The 20705-nt window shown below is 42.3% G+C and overlaps 1 protein-coding gene across 2 annotated transcripts in view; it reads right to left on the bottom strand.

The window, feature by feature from the left end:
- Positions 1-579: 579 nt before the first annotated feature.
- The window catches only part of EPC2 (enhancer of polycomb 2), a 37455-nt gene continuing 17329 nt past the window's right edge, over positions 580-20705 (bottom strand). For both annotated transcript variants that reach the window (XM_021535417.3, XM_021535418.3), the window contains exons 3-14: positions 16880-17025; positions 14408-14614; positions 13668-13816; positions 13322-13454; positions 12196-12384; positions 11875-11964; positions 11245-11390; positions 10803-11146; positions 7105-7241; positions 5390-5549; positions 3463-3796; positions 580-1862 (exon numbers count right to left, since the gene is read on the bottom strand). In XM_021535417.3, the coding sequence (XP_021391092.2) occupies positions 1790-1862; positions 3463-3796; positions 5390-5549; positions 7105-7241; positions 10803-11146; positions 11245-11390; positions 11875-11964; positions 12196-12384; positions 13322-13454; positions 13668-13816; positions 14408-14614; positions 16880-17025 (2108 nt within the window). In that variant the 3' untranslated portion in view covers positions 580-1789. The remainder of the gene's footprint in view (positions 1863-3462; positions 3797-5389; positions 5550-7104; positions 7242-10802; positions 11147-11244; positions 11391-11874; positions 11965-12195; positions 12385-13321; positions 13455-13667; positions 13817-14407; positions 14615-16879; positions 17026-20705) is intronic.

Raw genomic sequence — 20705 nt, forward strand, 5'->3', positions numbered from 1 at the left:
ACCTCTCCCTGCAGACATCATGTGGAAGAAAAACAGAGCATCAGTTAAGCAAAAACCAGGTAATTTTAGCCATCTGAGTTTGTCATGAGCTCCCAGGATTTAAAGCTCTGCAAGTGTTTTTACCTGCCAGGGCTTTTAACTCACGCAACGTAAAACAAAACAGGTTTGAACACAGCTTGGATTAAAAATAGTTCTTTATAGAGAAAGCTAAGATGGAAAATACACTGACTGCATGACATAGGCAAGATTTTCCTGGGAGGGTGGGTCTGGACCAAACAGCATCTCCAGGTTCCCTCCAGCCTCAGCGATCCTGGGATTTGTAATACAGAAACACCCAAATGTAGAGAACAAAACAGCAGAAATTCAGCCCATTTCTTTGGCAGGGCAAGAAACTGTCATTCCCCATTTCCCCAGGTCTCAGGTCCCATCCCTCCCCTGGCACAGAATTATCACATCACCTGCAACCTTCTGGAAATAAGTGCATATGCTGGGAGCAAAGGATCAGAGTCCCTGAGCAGCCTCCAGAACTGCTGCTGTCCCTGCTTGCACACTGTGAAATAACCACATATGCACCATGGCCAGGTTTTGATATGTATTTTTATTTCCCTGCAGTTTTCACTTATCAAGAACAAGTAACAGGGAAAGTTGTCTGAACTAGTGCATAAACAAACATTCGGAAACACCACTACACGTATCTAATGTACAAGAACCGTATAAAAAAAGTCACTAAAACACTACACTACCAAGGTGTCCAACGCTTACAGTCAGACTTTTTCCAACCCGTTACTTGCCTTGTAGCCACAGGAAAACTCTCCAAAATTGAAAAGACAATCTTGCCACAACCCTCCCTCCCCCCCCCACCACCTGGGATGGCTCGATAGCTAGACATCCAATAATGAATTATTGCAATGATATAGAATGCAATACATACCTGGTAAAATATCCTTTAATGTGGTGTGGTACAGTTTGAAAGCCGGTTAAAATACGCAGTCTTCGGATAAAATGGCATCAAGGTGAAAATTTTCTCAGATCTGCACATTTGGACATGTGCCAGATGCATAATTTTCCTAGTCAGTTTTTTCTTTTACCTCTCCTGTGTAATTATTTTTTATAAACTGGTATTATAAATAGAAATATACATTCAAAATATATGGAAAAGTGAGTTACTACATTAAATTTGCATGTATCGATCCATCCCTTTTCCCCTGCACAGTAATAGAAAATACTATTTTGCCTTGAACTTCATATTTGACAGTGAAATGCCACTAAAGTATTTACCAAAAAGTCCATCTAGTCAAATTGTGAAACAAAATGAACCAAGTGAAAACTTTACATTTCCTTTAGAAAAAAATTACAAGAATTTTGTTTCCTAGCTATGAATCTTTAACTTTTTTTTTAGACACAAAGTTGCATTTATTTGTACAAGATACAAAATGTAAACATGGCAAAATAAATAGTTTAAACAAGTGATGCAGGATCCCATGTCATGCTCATGATCCCATTAAAGAATTATTTTTTAATCCATTCAGTTGCAAATTCAAGTGCAAAAGCATGATGATGAATATCTACTATTCAAGTAACAGAAATAATATTGATGATACAAATAAACTATTTTACAAGGTAGTGATTTTCCCAATTTTACAAAATTTACATTATATATCGACTTAATACACGATATAACGGGAGTCCATTGGGGTCTGTGTGAGCTCTGTGACACAGAGTGCTGTGTTTGCATTCAGCTGGAATAGGAAGGAGCAGCCCATGACCCAGCTGGGGACATGCCTGGAGGTTATGTCACTTCCATGGCCACTGTGGTCTCTGCGATGCCGTTCAAGCCCAGGCGCTCTGGTTCATGGTTCTCTCTGCAAGGCAAGGAGGAGCCACAGTCACAGCACATTCTCATTCACTTTCAGGCATTGCTTTTGTCTTTTCACACTGCTCTCAGCTGGACCAGGATAAGCTTAACACACACACACACACTGCAAATGTGATTCGGAAGTAAATACTGGCATTCAACTGCTCTTGTTCAACAGTGCAGTCCCTTCTGCAAGATTATTGCATTTAACTGTCCATTTCCAGCCTGAATTATGGATTAAATCCCCAAAAGTTCTTCTCATATGATAACTCAGCACCAGTTATTCTGTTAATGCACCCTGCCCATTCTGCTTTAGCACTAATGTTTTACTCCTTTACTGATACCCATTTTTTACTTTTCCAATTGACAAGTATGACTTTGTTTTTTGAAACACCATATAACCCAGGAGAGACTTCCAACAAAGCCCAAATAGTGCCATTTTCAGAACAATCTGCCAATTGCAAAGCTCCTGCCACTCCTATGAAACATCATCTAAGCATCCTGAAATAGCAGTGCTGCTGTTCAATGAGAATAAATACCTTCATGGTTGGACTTGATCATCTTAAAGGTCTTTTCCAACCTAAACAATTATTAATTATGATTTTATATGTAAGATATGGTTTGCCATTTACTGTGATTTTATATGTAAGAGATGGGCTGCCACTTACTGTGATTTTATATGTAAGATATGGGCTGCCACTTACTGTGATTTTATATGCAAGATATGGGTTGCCACTTCTCTGATGTGTGTTTTACATAGATATGTAACACATATATCCATATGTAAATATAAAAATACATGTGCCAGCCTGTACCTTACAATATTGCTACACAATGTTAAAGGGAACATGAGGGGAATTTGACAGACTCTACCTGAAAATGCTGCATGAGAAGGGACAAATGAAATGGTTAAAATTCAAACACGGCACAAGTTGACCAAAAGTACAGGTGCCTAAAGGCAGGGCAGGTTATTTGAGGGGTTCATTTGCACAATCAGCTCTTGTGCTTTGCCATGGCCATGCTGAAGGTGCTGAGTGTGCTCCTGGAAGGCCTCTCAGAGGTGGAACAGACTCCCTCTAGCACAGAGCTGGGCATGGCCATGGAGAGGACACAGGCTGAAGCTGCAGCAGGGGAGGCCTGGGTGGGACATCAGGAAGGATTCCCCCATGGAAAAGGCTGCCAAGCACTGCAACTGCCCAGGGAGGTGACACAGGTGGGGTGAGTCTCTTCCACCAGGCAGCACTGACAGAACCAGAGGACACAGCCTCCAGCTAGGTCAGGGAAGGTACAGGTTGGGTATTAGGAAAAATTTTTTCACTGAAAGAATAATAAAGTTCTGGAACTGTCTTCCCAGGGAGGTGGCAGAATCACCATCTCTGGGTGTGTTTAAAAAAGCACTTGGTGCTATAGCCTAGCTGAGGTGTCAGGGCATAGGTGATCCTAGAGGTCTCTTCCAACCTCATCATTCTGGGATTCTGGGATTCACTGGCACGCAGTGCTCTGCTCTGATGAGCTGAGGGCAAGTCCCTGACTTTAGGGATTCCAACCCAAACAATTCCACGATTCCAAGCACATGTGGGAGCTGCTGCTGCCCCGTGCCCACTCACCTTGCTATACTGCTGATGGCACTGCTGGGAGTTACCTTTGGCACTCTGTCCATGCTGGCAGCAACTGTGGCAAGTTTTAAGGCTGTTGGCGAGGGCGCTGAAGTCCGTGTATTGATATGAACATTGACTGGAGACACAACACTGACGTTGTTGAGGTGCACGGCACTGGGCAGGCAGGAATTGTTCATGGGGAGAGGCTGGGGGCTGCTCGTGCACAAGGCTGGGATTAAGTGGTTTGTGGTGCTGTGGCCAACTGTCCTTACAAGCTGTACAGTTGAGATCCCTGGGCTGGATGATAAAGCCATGTTGGTGGAGTACAAAGTTCTGGAGGTTCCTGGTAGGCAGAAGAAATGGTGGGTGTTAAAAACGTGACATTTTTTAATGAAAAGCCAAAGCTTAACCTCAAGGGCAATGCTTTGAGTGTCCATATTAATTAATGTCATTAATGTCCATATTTTACAGATTCACAAAATGGAAAAAGTGGCAGCATGGCACACTGCCATTGATGCCTCAGGATTTAGCTTTTATGTATTTTTTAAAGGTATTTTTCAGATCCTGTACTACTTTAGGGTATAACTCTAAAAACTCCATAGCCTGTCAGCTGCTATTCTGTTTTACTCAGACAAAACAATTCCTCTAGGCCTGAAACTCAGACATCTCACTGCCTCAGGTTCCAAAAAGTATAAACAAAAGTGATTTGGGGGGGAGGAAACTGGGGGAATTAATTACCTGAAAATGTAATTGGAGGATTGGTCCACTTACATATCAGGGGTTAAAGTTATAATTATCTGAAACACTCAAGACCATCATCCATTTTGGGTGTAGCCTCTTGAGAGGCTTCTGACTGCCCAAGGTGCATATATTGAAGGCATTTAATAAATACCCACTTTTATTCTCTAAATCTTGTCTAGCCTCTGTTCCAAGTAGCCACTCCAAGGCCTCATCATGTGCCTGATCTTCCAGCCTCAAAGCACTGCCCTCTTGGATAAGAACTCAGACAATTACACAGATTTCTCTCTCTCTTTGCTGGAACTGCTCCAGTTTATTGATTTTATTCAGTCGTGTTTTTTCTCCCTCTATTCATTTCATATTATCATTAACCCAGCCTGGCAGAAGGTCTATAAAACTAATCACATCATTAGCTGCTAAAACAACAAATTACTTTAAAAGCCTCTTCTTTGTCTTGGCAGCCCAAATCCCATTTGCCTCTTGGCACCGTGGAGATGGCACCAGCACAAGCAGCACCACAGGAGGAGGGCTGGGAGGGGGCACTGAGTGCCCATGGCTGCATTTTTGGGACAAATCCTAAATGCAGTGAAACCTGAGGCTAACAGTGATGTCAGAAGAATTGCCAGTAAAGGTTGGTTAGTACATTGTTGGCTGAATATACAAGTGAGGTAACAACAACCAAATAATGAATCAACTTCTCCATTTCCTTCTCAAAGTACTTTAATGCTTTAAGCAGTTGATTTATTCTTTCATTACACATTCACACTGGTTTTAAAATGCTGTCTTTTAGACTTTTGACCTGAACAGATTATTAGAAGATAAAGACTACCAAAGGAAAAGCAAACAATGCTCTTCCAAGGTAAAGAGCACTCGGTGGTTTTATATCCATTTTAACAACATCTACTGGACAAGGCTCTCAGGCACAGGGTGGGATTCTTGGGGGTGCCCTGTACAAGGCAAGGAGCTGGACTTTGATCATCCATGTGGGACTCTTCCAACTCAGGATATTCCATGATTCAAACAACCACTGTTCCAAAGTACTTCAGAGAAGAATATTTAAAGCAATCACAACTACGAAATTTGATTTTTTTGTTGTTATTTCTTAATATCTTAGAAATCAGCAATAAGATCAGATGATAATTAAGAGCAGCTAACATTCTCAGCTCACTCCAGGCCAGGATTTTCCAGGAGTCCTCACCTGAAGGCTGGACAACACCGTTGATATTGTTGTGGCTGGTGTTCTGCTCCTTGGCTCCCTCGCTGCGCCCGGGGCCCGGGGCACTGACCACTGCAGAGGCAGCAAAGTGGGCACTGGCTGAATCCAGGGTTTTGGACATACAGTCAGAGGTGCTGGAGCCCTGCAGGAAGAGGAAAAGGTGGCTCTCAATCATCCAAGTACAAAAGAAAATATGCCTTAGGATTGCTACAGCGCACAAGTAAAGCAAATAAATAAATACAGCTTTGAGGTGTGATCTAATGCTCCACAACATGGAATATTTCTGTGTCACCAGAGTGATGAGAAATTGGAAATCAGTGTCCAGATGAGGGTTAGCAACTTCTGCCCAGTGCAGCCAGGCCAGATCTCAGCACAAATCCCTCTGGTTGTGTGCTGTCAGCCTGGAGAGGGAAAGGTCCTGGGGAGAGCTCAGAGCCCTTGCAGGGCCTGAAGGACTCCAGGAGAGCTGGAGAGGGATTGGGGACAAGGGATGGAGGGACAGGAGCCAGGGAATGGCTCCCACTGCCAGAGGGCAGGGATGGATGGGAGATTGGGAATTGGGAATTCCTGGCTGGGCTGGAATTCCCAGAGCAGCTGGGGCTGCCCTGGATCCCTGGAAGTGCCCAAGGCCAGGCTGGATGGGGCTTGTTGCAGCCTGGGACAATGAGAGGAGTCTCTGGAAGATCTGGATGGGCTTTAAGGTCCCTCCCAACCCAAACCACACAGGATTTCCTATGTTTGGAGATGTTTCCTCTAGGAAAACAACCATGTCTTAAACCCTCTCTGCTCTGTCTCCAGGCAGCTGCAAATCTCAAGGATGTGCAGGATTTGTGGTACCTCCACTGTGCCACAGAGTAACTGTCCAGCACATTCTGGAATCCCACTATATTAGTGGATAGAGTCACCATTCTTACTGGAAAGAACATTAATTCTGCAATTTCAATTTATATGAACTAAGAAAATGACTTTGCACAGAAGCTTGAAGTGCTTTAAACATCCAAAATTTGTTTGTTTTGTTTAAATATTTTGGCATCATTTCTTTACATTTACAAAAAATGTCATCAGTATCTGCCAACACAGAATCCATGATTAATTGAAGTAGAAAACACTGAGGAGAAGGGACAACCAGCACAGGCAATTAGATATAAAATGCTCAAAGTAATATATATTTTCCTAGTAATAGACAACAGCAACAGTTTTTATACTTTACTTGGAAGAAGCTAACAGAAAACTAAGCGCAATGGAAAAACTTTTTTTCCTTACAAGGGATTCCAGAGGAAAAATGGGATTTTTTTAGAAGCCAGAATATGCAAAACTCTGTTTTTCCTCTCAAAGGTATCAATTTTTAGTGCTCACTGAATATCTGTTCATCACAGAACACATTACCTCAGAAGGTAATTTTAATAAAGTCTCTTCAGAGCACTTACAGGCAGGAGGACAAAACCATTGAAAACAGGGAGAGTTGAGAGCACACACACTGGTATTTTCACACTGATAACTCTGTGGATGCAGGTAACACATTCAGCTACAAAGTCCCTTCCTCAACTTGTAAAATGCAGCCAACTTGTTATAAAAACCCTGAGCAAAGTGTTTTAAACTCCCTCTAGAACATCCCAAACTCGCTGGGGTGTCACATTTGGTCGGTAAGAGACGAGCAGCACCGTGAACACAAGGAACATGCAGGGTGGGAGCAGTACCTGTGCTTTCAGATGTGTCTGTTGGGAGGAATGCTGAGACTGCTGCTTCTGCTGCAGCTGGGCCAGCTGCTGCCTCTGCATCTGCACTAACTGCTGTTGGTGTGTCTGGAACTGCTCCTCTGTGATCCCGCCTGTGACTACAGGAAAGAAAGGAGCCACAGTTACACAAACACACCTGGAAAAGGCAAGAGCGCAGCTAAGGTGGCTGGAGATGATAGAAATCATGGCAGATGCACCCAAAATCTTCACAGGTTATGTAAAAGAGAGGTCAAGCTGTGTTTTGTTTGTTGGGTTCTTTCATGGAATTAATTTGTAACAAAAGAATTCAGAGCTTTTGTTGCTTTTAAGCAGTTTCTATCTTTGGTGGTTTTATCCCCAGTAGCTTTAGGCAAAAGCTCAAGAGAAATGATTTTCCTGGCTTTCAGGAAAGAAGCACAGCCTAAAAATCAGAGCTGAGGACAAAGCACTCTGGGCTGAGCTGGGTACCTCCTCTCCCAGTGAACACTGGCAGAGGATTCCTGGACAATTTCCCTTCCCACAGCCCCTTGTGGCCCTTTGCCAACAGCAGAAAGGACCCTGAGGGAAGCACACGTCTGACACAGGGGATTTTCTCTGCCAATTATTGTTTTAAATGCACTAAGAGTTTAGGGGTGCCACAGTAAATTTATTTTTGAGATGTTAATGCCACCCCAGAAATCTCACATGCCCAACACATGAAGGGAATGAATTTAGAAAAGCTGGTTTTAATATTCTCCCCCTGGAGAATTTGCACACTTGGTAAATCAAAAGTACTGACAGGGGTTTGATGCTAACACCTGAGCTGTGTGCAGTTAACCTGAGTTCTCTGGGGAGCAAGTGAAGAGAGAATTCCCTTCTCAGAGATTCCCATGAACACATTTCAACACTTTAATTCTATTTGTGCAAGACTGAAGCTGTGCTGCACCTCAAACAAACACCTGGATTCTCAGGAACATCCTCCTATCCAGGGGCACTGAGCTAACATGAAAACACAGAGTTTTAGCCATCTTGCAGGGTTTGGCTCTTCCACTGACCACGTTTAGTACTCAGGATTCTCCTGAAATTCCATTGGGAAAAAATACCAGAATCAGGATTGCTTAGAAATTAGAACTGAAACTTTTTGTTACTGCAACATTATTAAAGCAGGTTTCAACCATATTAGGAGAGCACTTAAAAATCCAATTATTTAAAAATTACTCCACTTAAACTCTAGCAATATTATAATTTCCAACCTAAGTTTATTTTGCATTTAGCTTTACTTTATTCCTCTTGCAGATTCTTACCTAGAATTTAATTCCAAGTTAAATCAGCTCAACCTGCTACATTCCCTCACAAAACACATGGCATTGCTGAAAGCACCAGGGCCAAGAACAGCATTATGGAATATTACATCTATGTCTATTTTTAAGTTCTGAGGTAACAAGTCCCAGAAAATGTGTTTTGTTTTATAGAAAACTGTTTAGGAGCAAGGTGAGATTTCATGTTTTCAATCTCCTCTCCTTCCCAGTTTGTCACAGACCACAAAGTCATGGAATATTCTATTACAGGCTACAGGGAAGGTAATCCAGAATTCAATATTCCCTTACGCTGCCTGTATGTGCCTGAATTTCAGGTATTTACCCAGTGGCCAAGCTGTTCACCTTGTTATAAACCAGCAGATGTTCATTAGCACATTAAATATCATTTGCTTCTGCCAAATCAATCACCTGGAGGGTCCTGGAGAAAAAAAAGCAAACTTTGACTGTGTCCCAGGGCAGAGCTCTGAGCAGGGTTAAGAGCTCTGCAGCTTCAGGGGTTTTATTTTATCAGAGCCTGACTGGGCTGAAAAACTGCACCACAAAAGGGGAAAAAAGTCTCTTCAGCTTTCACTTCCAGGCTCCTCTCTCTTTGGAACAGAGTTCATGCACTCATTATGTATTTTGAAGAAAAGTCTAGTCACTGGCTTTAAAAAAAAAAAAAATGTGTCTATACAATCCATTTGAGGAAATATCAGAGTTGCTTTACTAGTATGGGGGGCAAAAATATGACAGAGGTAATTTTAAATATTCTTGTGTACCAAAAATCAAAGGAACTCCCCAGTTCTCTCTAAAATAAATTTAAATAAAAAAATAATTTTAAGTACTGCCACCATTTTCTCTGGAAAGAATATCACGGTAGCTGTAAAAATAAGTGATTTCAAAGAGAATGACTTCAATAAATGCAGTTGACAGTGCCTGTGCTCACTTAATGCACAACCAGACTCTGACCAGCCCTTTAAAAATTTATTCCCTATTTACTAGTGAGAAAATCCATCAGCAGTGCCTCTTGCTGGCTCAGTTATTTGGGGAAGAATTCTGCTGTCTATTGTGTCTGATCCTGTTCCACAATTGCAGGATCTGGTTTGTAATTTAAATCTGTGACAAAAAAGGTCCTCCCCAGCCATAAATTCCATGCATAATGTACTTCAAACTACTGAGGGATTTCCATTTAATTTGAATTTATTCCTCAGATGATTTCTAAAATTATACCACGAGTTTATTACTATTCCTCCAAAAAATGGCTTAGATCCATCAGATTTGGTTTTATTCCTTTCTCAGCGATTTTTTTACCAGCTCTTGGTGTTTATCCCCTCACATTGAGCTGCTCCTTTCTGCCCCAGCTGTGATTCCTCAGGCCTTCAAGGTCTTTCAAAAAATAATTATAGAAAATACATAATATGTTATATCTGTTTTTTTCTCATGCAGCAAGAAAATGCTCCTGTGCCAATCTTTTCATGGCAGAGAACAATCTAAAGGTTACAGTGACCAAACTGAGAAGCTGGGGAAGTACTGGACTGGAATAAATATTCTGTGCCTCTGTCAGACAATTTAACAATTGGTATTTAACAATACCCAGGAATTATAGAGATACATTACTGGAGAATAAATATCCATTCCTGCAGCTTTGAGAGAGATGGGACATTCCACAACCACAGAAATTAAGGAATTCAGTCAGTCTATTCTATTATTTAATTATCCTGGTGAGCAGGGTGGAGGAGGGACATACTCAGCTGCTTGCTGTGGTAGGAGATCTCATTTGCTGGATCTCAAATTTTTCAGATTTTTGAAGTATCAATGATTATGATTTTTTCCTAATTATAAAGACGTGACAGTGTTAAAACTTGAACCATTACAACTCCAGCTCATGAAGTAAGTGATGCAAACACTGCTCAATTTAAGCTTAAAGCAATTTTTTCATCGCTGGATGCTTCCACTAACAACATTTTTACCATTTTCAGACCTTTTCATGCCAGCTTAGGGCACTTAGGAACTTCCTACATTTGTCTGAGTCAAAAATGAAAACTGCCAACAAAAATGAGCCACACCCACCCTCCCCAAGAAACCACCAGATTTGTTTTGCATTCATAATGAACATCCTTCTAACTTTAAACAAGGTTAGGCCAATTAGTGCCATTAAGATTTAATTAGACGTAAACAATTCTTCATATGAGCAGAAACCCTGCTTTGAATAATGTTTGAATCCAGCACTTCAAATTCTAATGGGAGCAAAGCAGGAGGAAGAAGTGTTTGTGGGAAGTTTCTGGATGTCAGGCTGTAGCTGTGGTTAGGTCCACACCAGTGCAGAACATCTCATCAGTCCAGCCACAAAGAAAACCAAAATTCAGTATTTTAAATCCCAGAAAAAGCCAAATCCTTGCCTACCTGATATGCCATTCTTGCTGGTGTTCAATAAAGCTACAGATGCTGCAGAGACTCTTTTATTATTCACAGTCTGCCCTGCTTTCCTTGAGGTACATTCTTCACTATCACTGTCCTGGGGATTGAGTAGCCTGGGCTGGAAACACTGCAGTCGACATGATCTGATATTGCTTAGGATTTCAGGAAGGGACAGTCTGTTTTCACAAGGTTTATTGGAAGCATTGGTCCGTGAAAAATTAGAAGAAAAGTCTAAAGTCTGGGAAGAGCTTGAAAAACTGCTCAGCATTTCCGGGTCAATCTGCCTCAAGACAGGATCATGTTCTGTGGATATTCGGTCCATGATAACCCTGATTAAAGAGGAGGAGGAGAATCATTAGGTTCATCATCTCTTTCATACTTTTATCCTTTGAAGGGGAATGAAGAATTCAAAAGAACCCAACTGTACCTTCCACCCCTGCCAATCCTCCTCCTTGCAAACCCTATACATCTCCTTGGGATTGTGAGGGTTGTAAGGCAATGCCTGAACCTCAGTTTGTCCAATTCCGCCAACTCGGGGCTTTCGTACAAAGAATTCGTTTGGTCCAAACGAGGCTGTGGAGAAAGAAAAGGCAATTTTATACTGCAAGGATGCTTTGATTAGGGTATCATGCACAGGCTTCAGGACAGAACATGTGGTTTATGTTGAGTTAACCAATAAAAGCTTTAGTAGTTAAAAAACAAACTCTAATATTTAGGCTGTTAAATACTCTGCGTCTAACAGCAATGGAAAAGTTGGAGAAAATGAAAATAAAAGTTTTCAGTCATCTCAACAACTTTTGGCAAAGGAATTAATTCACAGGCTAAGGGAAAAAAAAAAAAAAGGAGGGTGAATTCTAAGCAAGTGGGAAGTTCAGCTTGGACCCTTCAGAGCCAAGCAGAAAAGGGGATGCTCCTGCAATTGTCTCTGGACTCACCAAGACATCAAAGCTTTGGTGGTGGGAGTGGAACAGAACTCCAACACTGGCACTATGCCAACCTGAATTTAAAGCAACCTCCACTAAACCCAACAGCACAGCATAATCCTGCATATCCTTACAGCATAATACTGGCATCCTGCTCTTCTCCTGAAAGCACAAGGTCCATCAGGATCATTTTCTTCTTCTGCTTCTGACACTGGTGAGGGTACCTAGACCAGAAAACAATGTCATTCTCCCAGCTGCCACATTTGTGTAATTGTATTAATTTAAAAAGTTGGGGTTTATATAATGAGAAGTGCCATGTTTATCACAGCTTGGAAGGAAAACTCAGTTTACACAAGGAGCTTTTCAATATAGTCAGAGTTGGGAATATGGTAGAGTGGCCATATAGCAGCTAACAGGAATCTCTGCCTCGTGTACCCTGAGATTGTGGGGGTTACCTGTGGGAACTCCTCCTCATCAGAGCTGTGGAAGTCGTACTGTTTGATGTCACTCTTGCTGAGCACAGGCAAGGGCTCAGCCAGGGGCTGAGGGGTCACCACACACTCCAGTTTGGGTTTCTTCAGGTACTTCTTCTTCTGCCGGACCACATCAGACACCTCCTCCTTCAGAGAGGAGTGATGAGGATGCTGCTCGGGGAAAACAAACAGAAAATTCTAAAAAATGAAGCATGAGCAAATTTAATTACTCAAGACAGGCTGTTTGTCTTCCAAAGGCTCTGCAGATATTTGAGACACATCATGCAAAATTTACTGAACACATTAAACCCCAGAACCTCTCCTCTGATTATTTTTACAGGTATTTCTTAATAATCAGAGAGCTCTCAAGCCATGTCACTGCCTGAGGGGCTCCTCACTCTGCACTACACTCAGTGTATTGTCATTGAAATTCCTCTTCCAATTATTTTCTGAGATCTCATTTTTCCCCAGCACTTTCAATTTTCTGAACTGCTCAGACATGTTCAAAAGAAACTATTTAATTTGTTTCCTGTTTCTCACAGAGCTGACACTTTGGAACAGATGTGATGGTATTTGGGCTGGCTATTTAAGATTTTTCTCACATAAACCCTCTGCAGTGAGCAATTATTCCATCGATACTGAACTGTCCACTTGAACACAAATGTTATTAAACTTCAAAGCTCCTGTTTGAAAAGATTATTTCTCTTGCAAAATTCTCCATTTGAAGGAGAAGCACCAGTGCAGCTTTAAAAAGTGTTGAAATTTACCCTGGATTAACACTCACCAATAACAGCCTGACTAAACGAACTCCAGTAATGGAGCTCAGCTTGGGAAGCAGAGGAGGAACACGAGGAATGCCAAAATTCCTGGAGAATCAGGCATCCCGGGGTTTCTGTGGAATCCTGGGACCACTAGGTGTCGCAGGTGCTAAATACAAATTTCCAGAGGTCTTCAGCTCCCAGCCTCACCCCCAAGCATTTTAACTCCTAATATTTCAGGTTATTTCTTCAGGGACAGGTCTGAATTCAAAGCATATCCAAAGGGATGATGATCCCAAAGGAATGATGATCCCAGGAACAAGAGACTCAAGGCAAGGAAAAAATTTTACCTTAACTTTACATTCTTGAACTTTGTGGTGGTTCCCATTGTGGAGAGATGATGGAGTTGTGCCCATGTCTTTTTCAGGTCTGTTCAGCTTCACTTCATTGAGGATTTCACCTCCATAATCACCCAAATGGTACCTGAAAAAGCAGGATTAAAACTATAGGGCTGCATTTCCTCTAGGAAATGTCTAAAAGCCTCAAACCAGTGTCTTCCAACTGTCTATACAAACCCCCCCCACTTTCTTTTAGTTTTTGAAGTTTATGCTGCTACAATAAAAATATTATGGGAGATGATTTCCAAGCCATTTAATGAAAATTTAAAACCTTGGTTTTTATAGTCTGGAATTTTACCTTTTCTCCACAACTTCCAATGTTAAATGCAACAGCTCCCGTTTTGTTTTCTCTCTCCTCTTAATCATCTCCAAAATTGTTATGGCTCTGCTAAACTCCCTCCTTAATTTCAACATCTTCTCATAAGATGCTTCATCGTTCTTTCGGTTCTGTTGAGAGATGAAACAAATTTTTAGTCAAAAGCAAAAGCCGTGAGACACAAACTGCAAAAATAAAGTTATATAATGCTGCTGCAAATGAGGCTCATGAGGACACTCCAAAGCAGCTTTTCTTAAAGCAGATCCTACTTGGCAAAGAGAGCCACAAAAAGCAAACAAACCCAGTTTTAAGAGTAAATTTTGCAGCCATCCCCCCCCATGTTTTGCTCAGATTTCTGACCAACCCAGTGGAAGTTTGTCAGAAGAAGGAATTCAAGCCTGCAACACTTTCCCCACCTTGATTCCTCACACAGTAAGGCTGTGCATGTGTACAGAGCAAAATGCTGGGTGATTACAAATTTCCTGGTTCAAATCATTCCATGCTACAAATACAAAAACAACAAAATTGTTTCCCCTTTTCCCCCAGAAAGGAAAGCTTCCAACCCAGCAGGTTGTGTGTTTGTGTGTCAGGCATTGCTCTGAGTTTCAGCTCAAAAAATGGATGGACAGTAAACTGTCCCCTGCAAGATGCTGGACAGGGATCCAAATTCTCCCTACCAAGGGAGAAATGCACAATTCCAACAGCAGGGTCTGCCAAGTCACCTTTCTGGTCTGCATCTTCTCAGTCCTCCTCCGGAAGGCCACGTAGGGGTCGTTGTTGGTGGAGCCATCCCTCTTCTCCTGCTTGATCTGGGGGATGAGGGAGGGCCCCCGGCAGTTCTTGCGCTTCCTCACCCAGTAGTCATAGACAGCCTTGATCAGGTAATCGTCCTCATTGAGCAGCAGTTTGGCCTCCTGAAGGGTTACAAGCTGCAGGGGAACAGGGACAAGTCCAGTTCAGAGGGGGCTGCAGGGGAAGTCACCACACTCACACCACTTGTGCACTTTCTGGATAAACTTCGTTATTTTCCAGCACCACAGTAAATGGATGGAAAAATACTGATGGGAACTGAAGCCACCAGTTGTTCTTCCCAAGTCAGTGCTCCAAATTTTTCTGAACCAGCAGCATCTCTTTCCTCCAATGGTCTAGAACCCCATCAGTCTTTCATGGAATCTGAAAACACTTTGAAGCAACTACAAGCACAGGTTAGAGAGAACTTACTGCAGTCTGCAGGTCATGATTTGGAAATCACAAACAAAAAAGTTTCTTATTGGTTAACCTTTATTAATGTGTAATTCTTTGCAGCTGAATGTTGATTGCCCTAGAAGAAAATTTACCTCTTAATTATTTCTCCCCCCAGATGTTTACTTTGTGATAGAATGGGACAATGCCCATCCCTGTTTATTCCAGCCTGGAGACACAAAGACGTTCACTTGTCTGCCAAGTTATTTCAGTAGGTGGTAGTTCTACACAGATCATTTAAAGATAAAAATTAAATCTGTGTTCAGCTTTTTATATGGAAATCAGACTCTAAATAAATGCAAAAGTATCACTAAATAGTACATTAGTTTAACAGACTCATATCATCTTCAACCCATTCATTAAATAAAAAGAAAATAGTACCTACTATTACTTAAAAAGAAGTCAGGCAGCACTTCATCTGCCCCAAAATTTGAAAAATATCAACTGAACAACTTAATTTGCACTTTTGCAATGTGTCAAACTTTAATCTTGTCCCTACGTTAGGAGAAGCAAAAAAAGGAAACAACACATTTCGGAAAATTAAGGAAATCCTAAGTGTAACCATGGCTACTCTGCAAGTGTTAATTCCAGCACAAGCAGAATAAAACCTCTGCAATCTGTGGTAGAATTTAAAAAGCACTGAACAGTTTTTTTTAAAAAGAGGCAAGTATTGCATAGAAATCACTCCAGTTTTGTTGTCTTTTGCTCCCTTTTTTCCATTAACATTTTTTATCAAAAAATAAATCACTTCTGCCTTGAGTGCACAGCTGGGAATGAGAAGCTGAGCCTGTGTTTGCTTGCAGATGCAGAGTCCTTGTATTCCCTGCTCAAATCAGAATGGCCAGCAGAAAAGTCTGCAACCCCTCCTGGGCAGGGAAGGCATTCCCAGCAACATCCTAAATTTAATATTCCAGGGATCAGGCATGTCAACTGGGAATTGGGAGGCAGCACTCAAACCCCACCAGCCACTGCCCTTTGCAGGCTCCAATAACCTGCAAGAGTAGCTTGTGTCTACAGAGAAAAACCTGTGTTCTTGTAACACTTAATTTTTGAAAAGCATCTTCAAATCTTAAATTTAACTTCAATACTTCAGCAAAGAAAGGTGAAACCAGCATCAGAAGGATGAATTCTGATAATGAAAGTGATCACCAGAATGGCCTGAACTGAAAGCCAAAACAGGGGTGTCTTTATCAAAGCTCCAACAAACCCAAGTACATGTTCAACAAGTATCATTCAATTTATCCCCTATTCTTCCTTTCATTCCCATTTTCTTACCACAGTAAGAAACTCTCCCTTTCTGAAGTTGCTCTAAGACAGAGAAAAATTCAATATTTTGGCTTTCTGACAGACAGCACTGAACTAAATCAGGTTACGGAACTGAGGCAGAGATGGATCCCACAAAGGATTTTTCCCTCCCACAAAGCCTCATCTCATTTGGAAATAACTGCACCTGCTCAAACTTGACTTGCACAAACTGATCCCTCAGGTGCAGTTTTGGAGTAAATATTTTGGGCTGGAACACCCTCCTCCAGACACTGCCCTCCTGGAACACCTCAGGATCTGATTTAACACTGCTACAAGTTAAATCACTGTCTGTGCTTCTAACCCTCAAAAACCAACCAAAGACCATGTCCAGCAGACACAAGTGTTAACAGAATTTGGATTCTCATATGTTTATATGAGTGCCAACAGTGGTAAAACAAGCTGCGTGTGTCTAGCACACTGTGGTCAGGAATTAAAATTTAAAATCAATCCCTGCTGCCCCAAAAGCTCCTTCCCCACCTTTCTATCTGACGTTACCAATATTGACACAGGAGACAGCAATGTGATTTCTGTGAAACTGCAGACTCACACAAACACACATCTCCTGTTAGCAGGAAATAAAACCAAGCACCCAGCCAGAACCACCCCCCAGGAAAGCAAAACCTCCCAGTGATTTCTTCACACCATACCTGACTAGAACTGGCTTTTTCAAGTCTGTCAACCATTATTTCAAACTGCAGTGGCTTGATTTCCATCTTCCTGTTCAGCCTGTTCAGAAGGGTCTCATCCTCAGAGTCCATATCATAATCTGGCTGTTCATTGTCCAGATTAAAGGCTGGAACACAAGAAATTGAAATGCTGGGTAAGTAACACACTCTGGACACACATCTGCAATCAGAAACCAAAAATGACTGAGCAAATTCCAGACCAGCACTTCTCTGCCAGAACATTTATTTTATACTGAAAAGTTTCCCCATGTAACACACAACAGGGAGAAGCTGATTGCCTCCAACTTCCAATATGAAAGGAATCCAAGAAGTTTTATTTGAAGTGACTTGAAGGGGTGACAGGCACAGAAACTTTGATGTGCTTTGCAAAACAAGAGCAAAGATTCTTGGCAGTACTGATATAATATAGCTCCTCTAGAATACCATGTTAAGATAATAAGAATTAAGACATTTTCAATAAAATTCCAGATTTGGAGAAAAAGCATTTACACTGAAGTTCCACTAAATTTCTGTTGCCCATTTTTAAACAGTACACCAAACCTAAAGTGTTAAAATATTTAATGACAAAACTTTTTCTGGTTTTATGTAATTGTAGAAATCCTACATCAATCCTATGGGAATTGTTACTTCTCCAAAACCACCTCAGCTGTGGATACAGAGCCTGACAATTCCTTCAGGCACTCCAAATAATCAGTTCTCAACTTCTCAGCAAAGCTCATGTCTTTATTACTAATTGTGCTAATTAGCTTCCTCACTTGACAAAGTTCCTGGTGCTACTAAAAGCAGAAGGAAGTTCTCATTCAGGTAACACAGCAGAAATACAGTTTTAGAACAAATATGAGTAAATTGCACATGACAATAAGAACTGTTAATAGAAACATTAATTGTATACCTAATAAAACCCTGAAGGGGTGACACACCAGGTATAACACTCCCAGTAATTCAATCAGCACTGCAATAACAGTAGTTAATAGGCCTGATGAAACATATTCTATTCTTAATAGACAAACAACACTATCTTATCTCCCTGCTCTTAACTTGTGGCTATACCAAATGCTAATTTAAAAACCTCTGCTACTGAGCTGCCCTGTGTGCTTTGAGAGCACCTTAAAACAAAACCCTGGAAAACCAGAAGCAAAGGAAAACTCCAAAAAAAGTCTTTAGAACAAACCTCAGTACTTTCCCTGCCACAGGCAGGTGGTCAGCAGTGTCCTTCCACATCTCAGCCTTGCCCAAGACCACTCTCTCTGTGATCCAGTGCAATAAACGAGCTAAACCACTACCAGTGTTTATTTATTTATTTAGGCACGGAAACTCAGCCAGATGCAGCTGGGAAGGGCTAAAAAGCAGCTCCTCAGCATCTTCAGCTCAAGCTGGTACCTCTCAGAGGAGACACTGCCCAAGTGTACCCACTGTGCCAACAGCACTTGGCCAGAAGAGTTCTCTGATCTACCACACACTGTAACAATTTACTTGAGGAGAAAATAATAACAGGCTGTAACCATGTGTCAAGAACTGCTGGCAATATTAATTCAGTAATACAAGTTGCATGGCAAGTTTATTTAAGACACTGTCACTGGGCATGTGACCAAGAGCTCTCCAACAATTAACTGTGCATGAGACTTCAACTGCAGCTTTCAACATCACATCTGCCTCTCCAGCAGATCATGAAAACCATGAAAGGCCACAAAAAGCTTCTCTGCCCCCAGGCAGATGTTGGTCTCACATCAACAAAGATGTCAACCTATTGCCTGTCAGTAGATAATTCAATAATCCCCTGTGGACAAAACGTTTCCAGTCAGTTTTTCCAAGCCAGAATATCAGTGAGCAGGAGGATCTGTGACACAAGATGTCATGGTGTTCACCTGGAAATTGTGAGCAGTGCCAGGAAACTTCCTTTCATTTCCACAGTGGGAAAAGAAGAGTCACTAAAAGGTCATGAACCATCCACAATAAAACCAGGATCAAGTGAGAGGCAACCAGGAGACACCAAGACAAGCAGAAAGAAGAGGCCCAAGCATTCAATCAAAAGGTACCTTAAAAATCACCCCCAGGAGCACACTGTGGATATTGGTGATGGGTCTCCAGGAGGGAAGGCAGGTCACTCCCAGCACCTCCAGTGACCCCATGGTGCACCTCAGCTGGAAGCAGGGGGTCCCTCCCTATCTCTGCTCACCATTTTGATAAATATGCAAGATAAGATAAAAAGCATCCAAAGGTACTTGCCATTATCAAACAAATCCAGTCCCATTTTCCCAACACCCCCCCATCACTGCTGTGAGAACAGCAGTAGCCCTTGTCACACTTCTCATGCTCTTCTGCCATCAGCAATGCTCTGTTTGTTGTGCCCTGTGTTTATCAGTGCAGCTCCCTTGCAAAGAGGGGGTTTTACATGGGGTGCAGGTTAATGACACTGCAGGGATGGAAGCTCCACGTGTTTCAGTGCAGACACGATGGCCACAGGCTCCCAGCAGCCTGGTGAGGTGTGAGGGCCTCAGGAAATGCAAGGATGTGGGAAATGGATTTGCAGAGAATTCTTAAAGCCAAGAAACACTTATTATGTATTGTAATTAAGGAACAGTTGACTTCTGATTGTGACAGCGTGAATTATAACATCTGCATTGTCTAACCCTTCATAAGAGATTGAAAAATAGAATAAAAATTTTAAAACACCTCTAAGTCAGAAAAGGGCCTAATCCAACAAAGGGCTACCACTTCTCCCTTGGAATTCATCAGCCCAAAGCTGGCTTGTGCCAGCTCTGGGACACCCATGGAAGTGTCCTCCTCCCCAGTGTTCATTTACCACTCCTCAAAACCCACCTTCAGTAACATCCTTGATCTTCTCCTCTTTCCCCAAGCACTGAGTGAACTGAAATTGTTCCAGAAAAAGCCATGTTTCACCCTGGAGCTGGCCTGCAGCGTGGCAGCTCCCTGGCTTCCACAGCCATCACAAGACCCAGGTGTTTATGTGCCATGGATGGAACCATCCATCATTCCCTGTCCCTGCCCCTGCCATGGCAGCTGGGGGAGCTGCTCCAGCAAGAGAACCACCCACATGGACACCTCCTGCTAAATCCTGGGACATTCTCCTGACTCAGGATGAATCCAGTCTTTCTCCTCCAGACCATCTGCATTTCTGCAGGACACTGTCAGACAGGCCCCAGTGATCCCACCTGGGAAGTTTCTCCAGGGATGCTCAGGACTTGCTGCAAACACAACATCCCAGTGATCCCACCTGGGAAGTTTCTCCAGGGATGCTCAGGACTTGCTGCAAACACAACATCCCAGTGATCCCACCTGGGAAGTTTCTCCAGGGATGCTCAGGACTTGCTGCAAACACAACATCCCAATGATCCCACCTGGGAAGTTTCTCCAGGGATGCTCAGGACTTGCTGGTTTGCTCACTGCTGTTGCAAACACAACATCCCAGTGATCCCACCTGGGAAGTTTCTCCAGGGATGCTCAGGACTTGCTGGTTTGCTCACTGCTGTTGCAAACACAACATCCAGTTGCCACCCTCTGCCACTCCACCCACTCCCAGCAGTACCTGCCAGAGGGATTTGATTTTTTTGTTTACTTGAGCTCCCCTAGGACCCAGTTTATCCCAACTCATACAAATGCAATTTGTTTCTCAGTGAAGTTACACTGAGCTGGGTTTAATTTCACTACATGAACTCATTTCATTTAGCTAACTAAATTGAGGCTGTGGTTGCACACTCGTGGAGCTCCCACTGAAACCAGTGCTTCCAGTGCCTTCCCTCCCCAGCAAACCACAGCCCTGCCACCA

This window comes from Lonchura striata, chromosome 7, assembly GCF_050655825.1.
Source record: "Lonchura striata isolate lonStrDom1 chromosome 7, ASM5065582v1, whole genome shotgun sequence".
Lineage (NCBI taxonomy): Eukaryota > Metazoa > Chordata > Aves > Passeriformes > Estrildidae > Lonchura > Lonchura striata.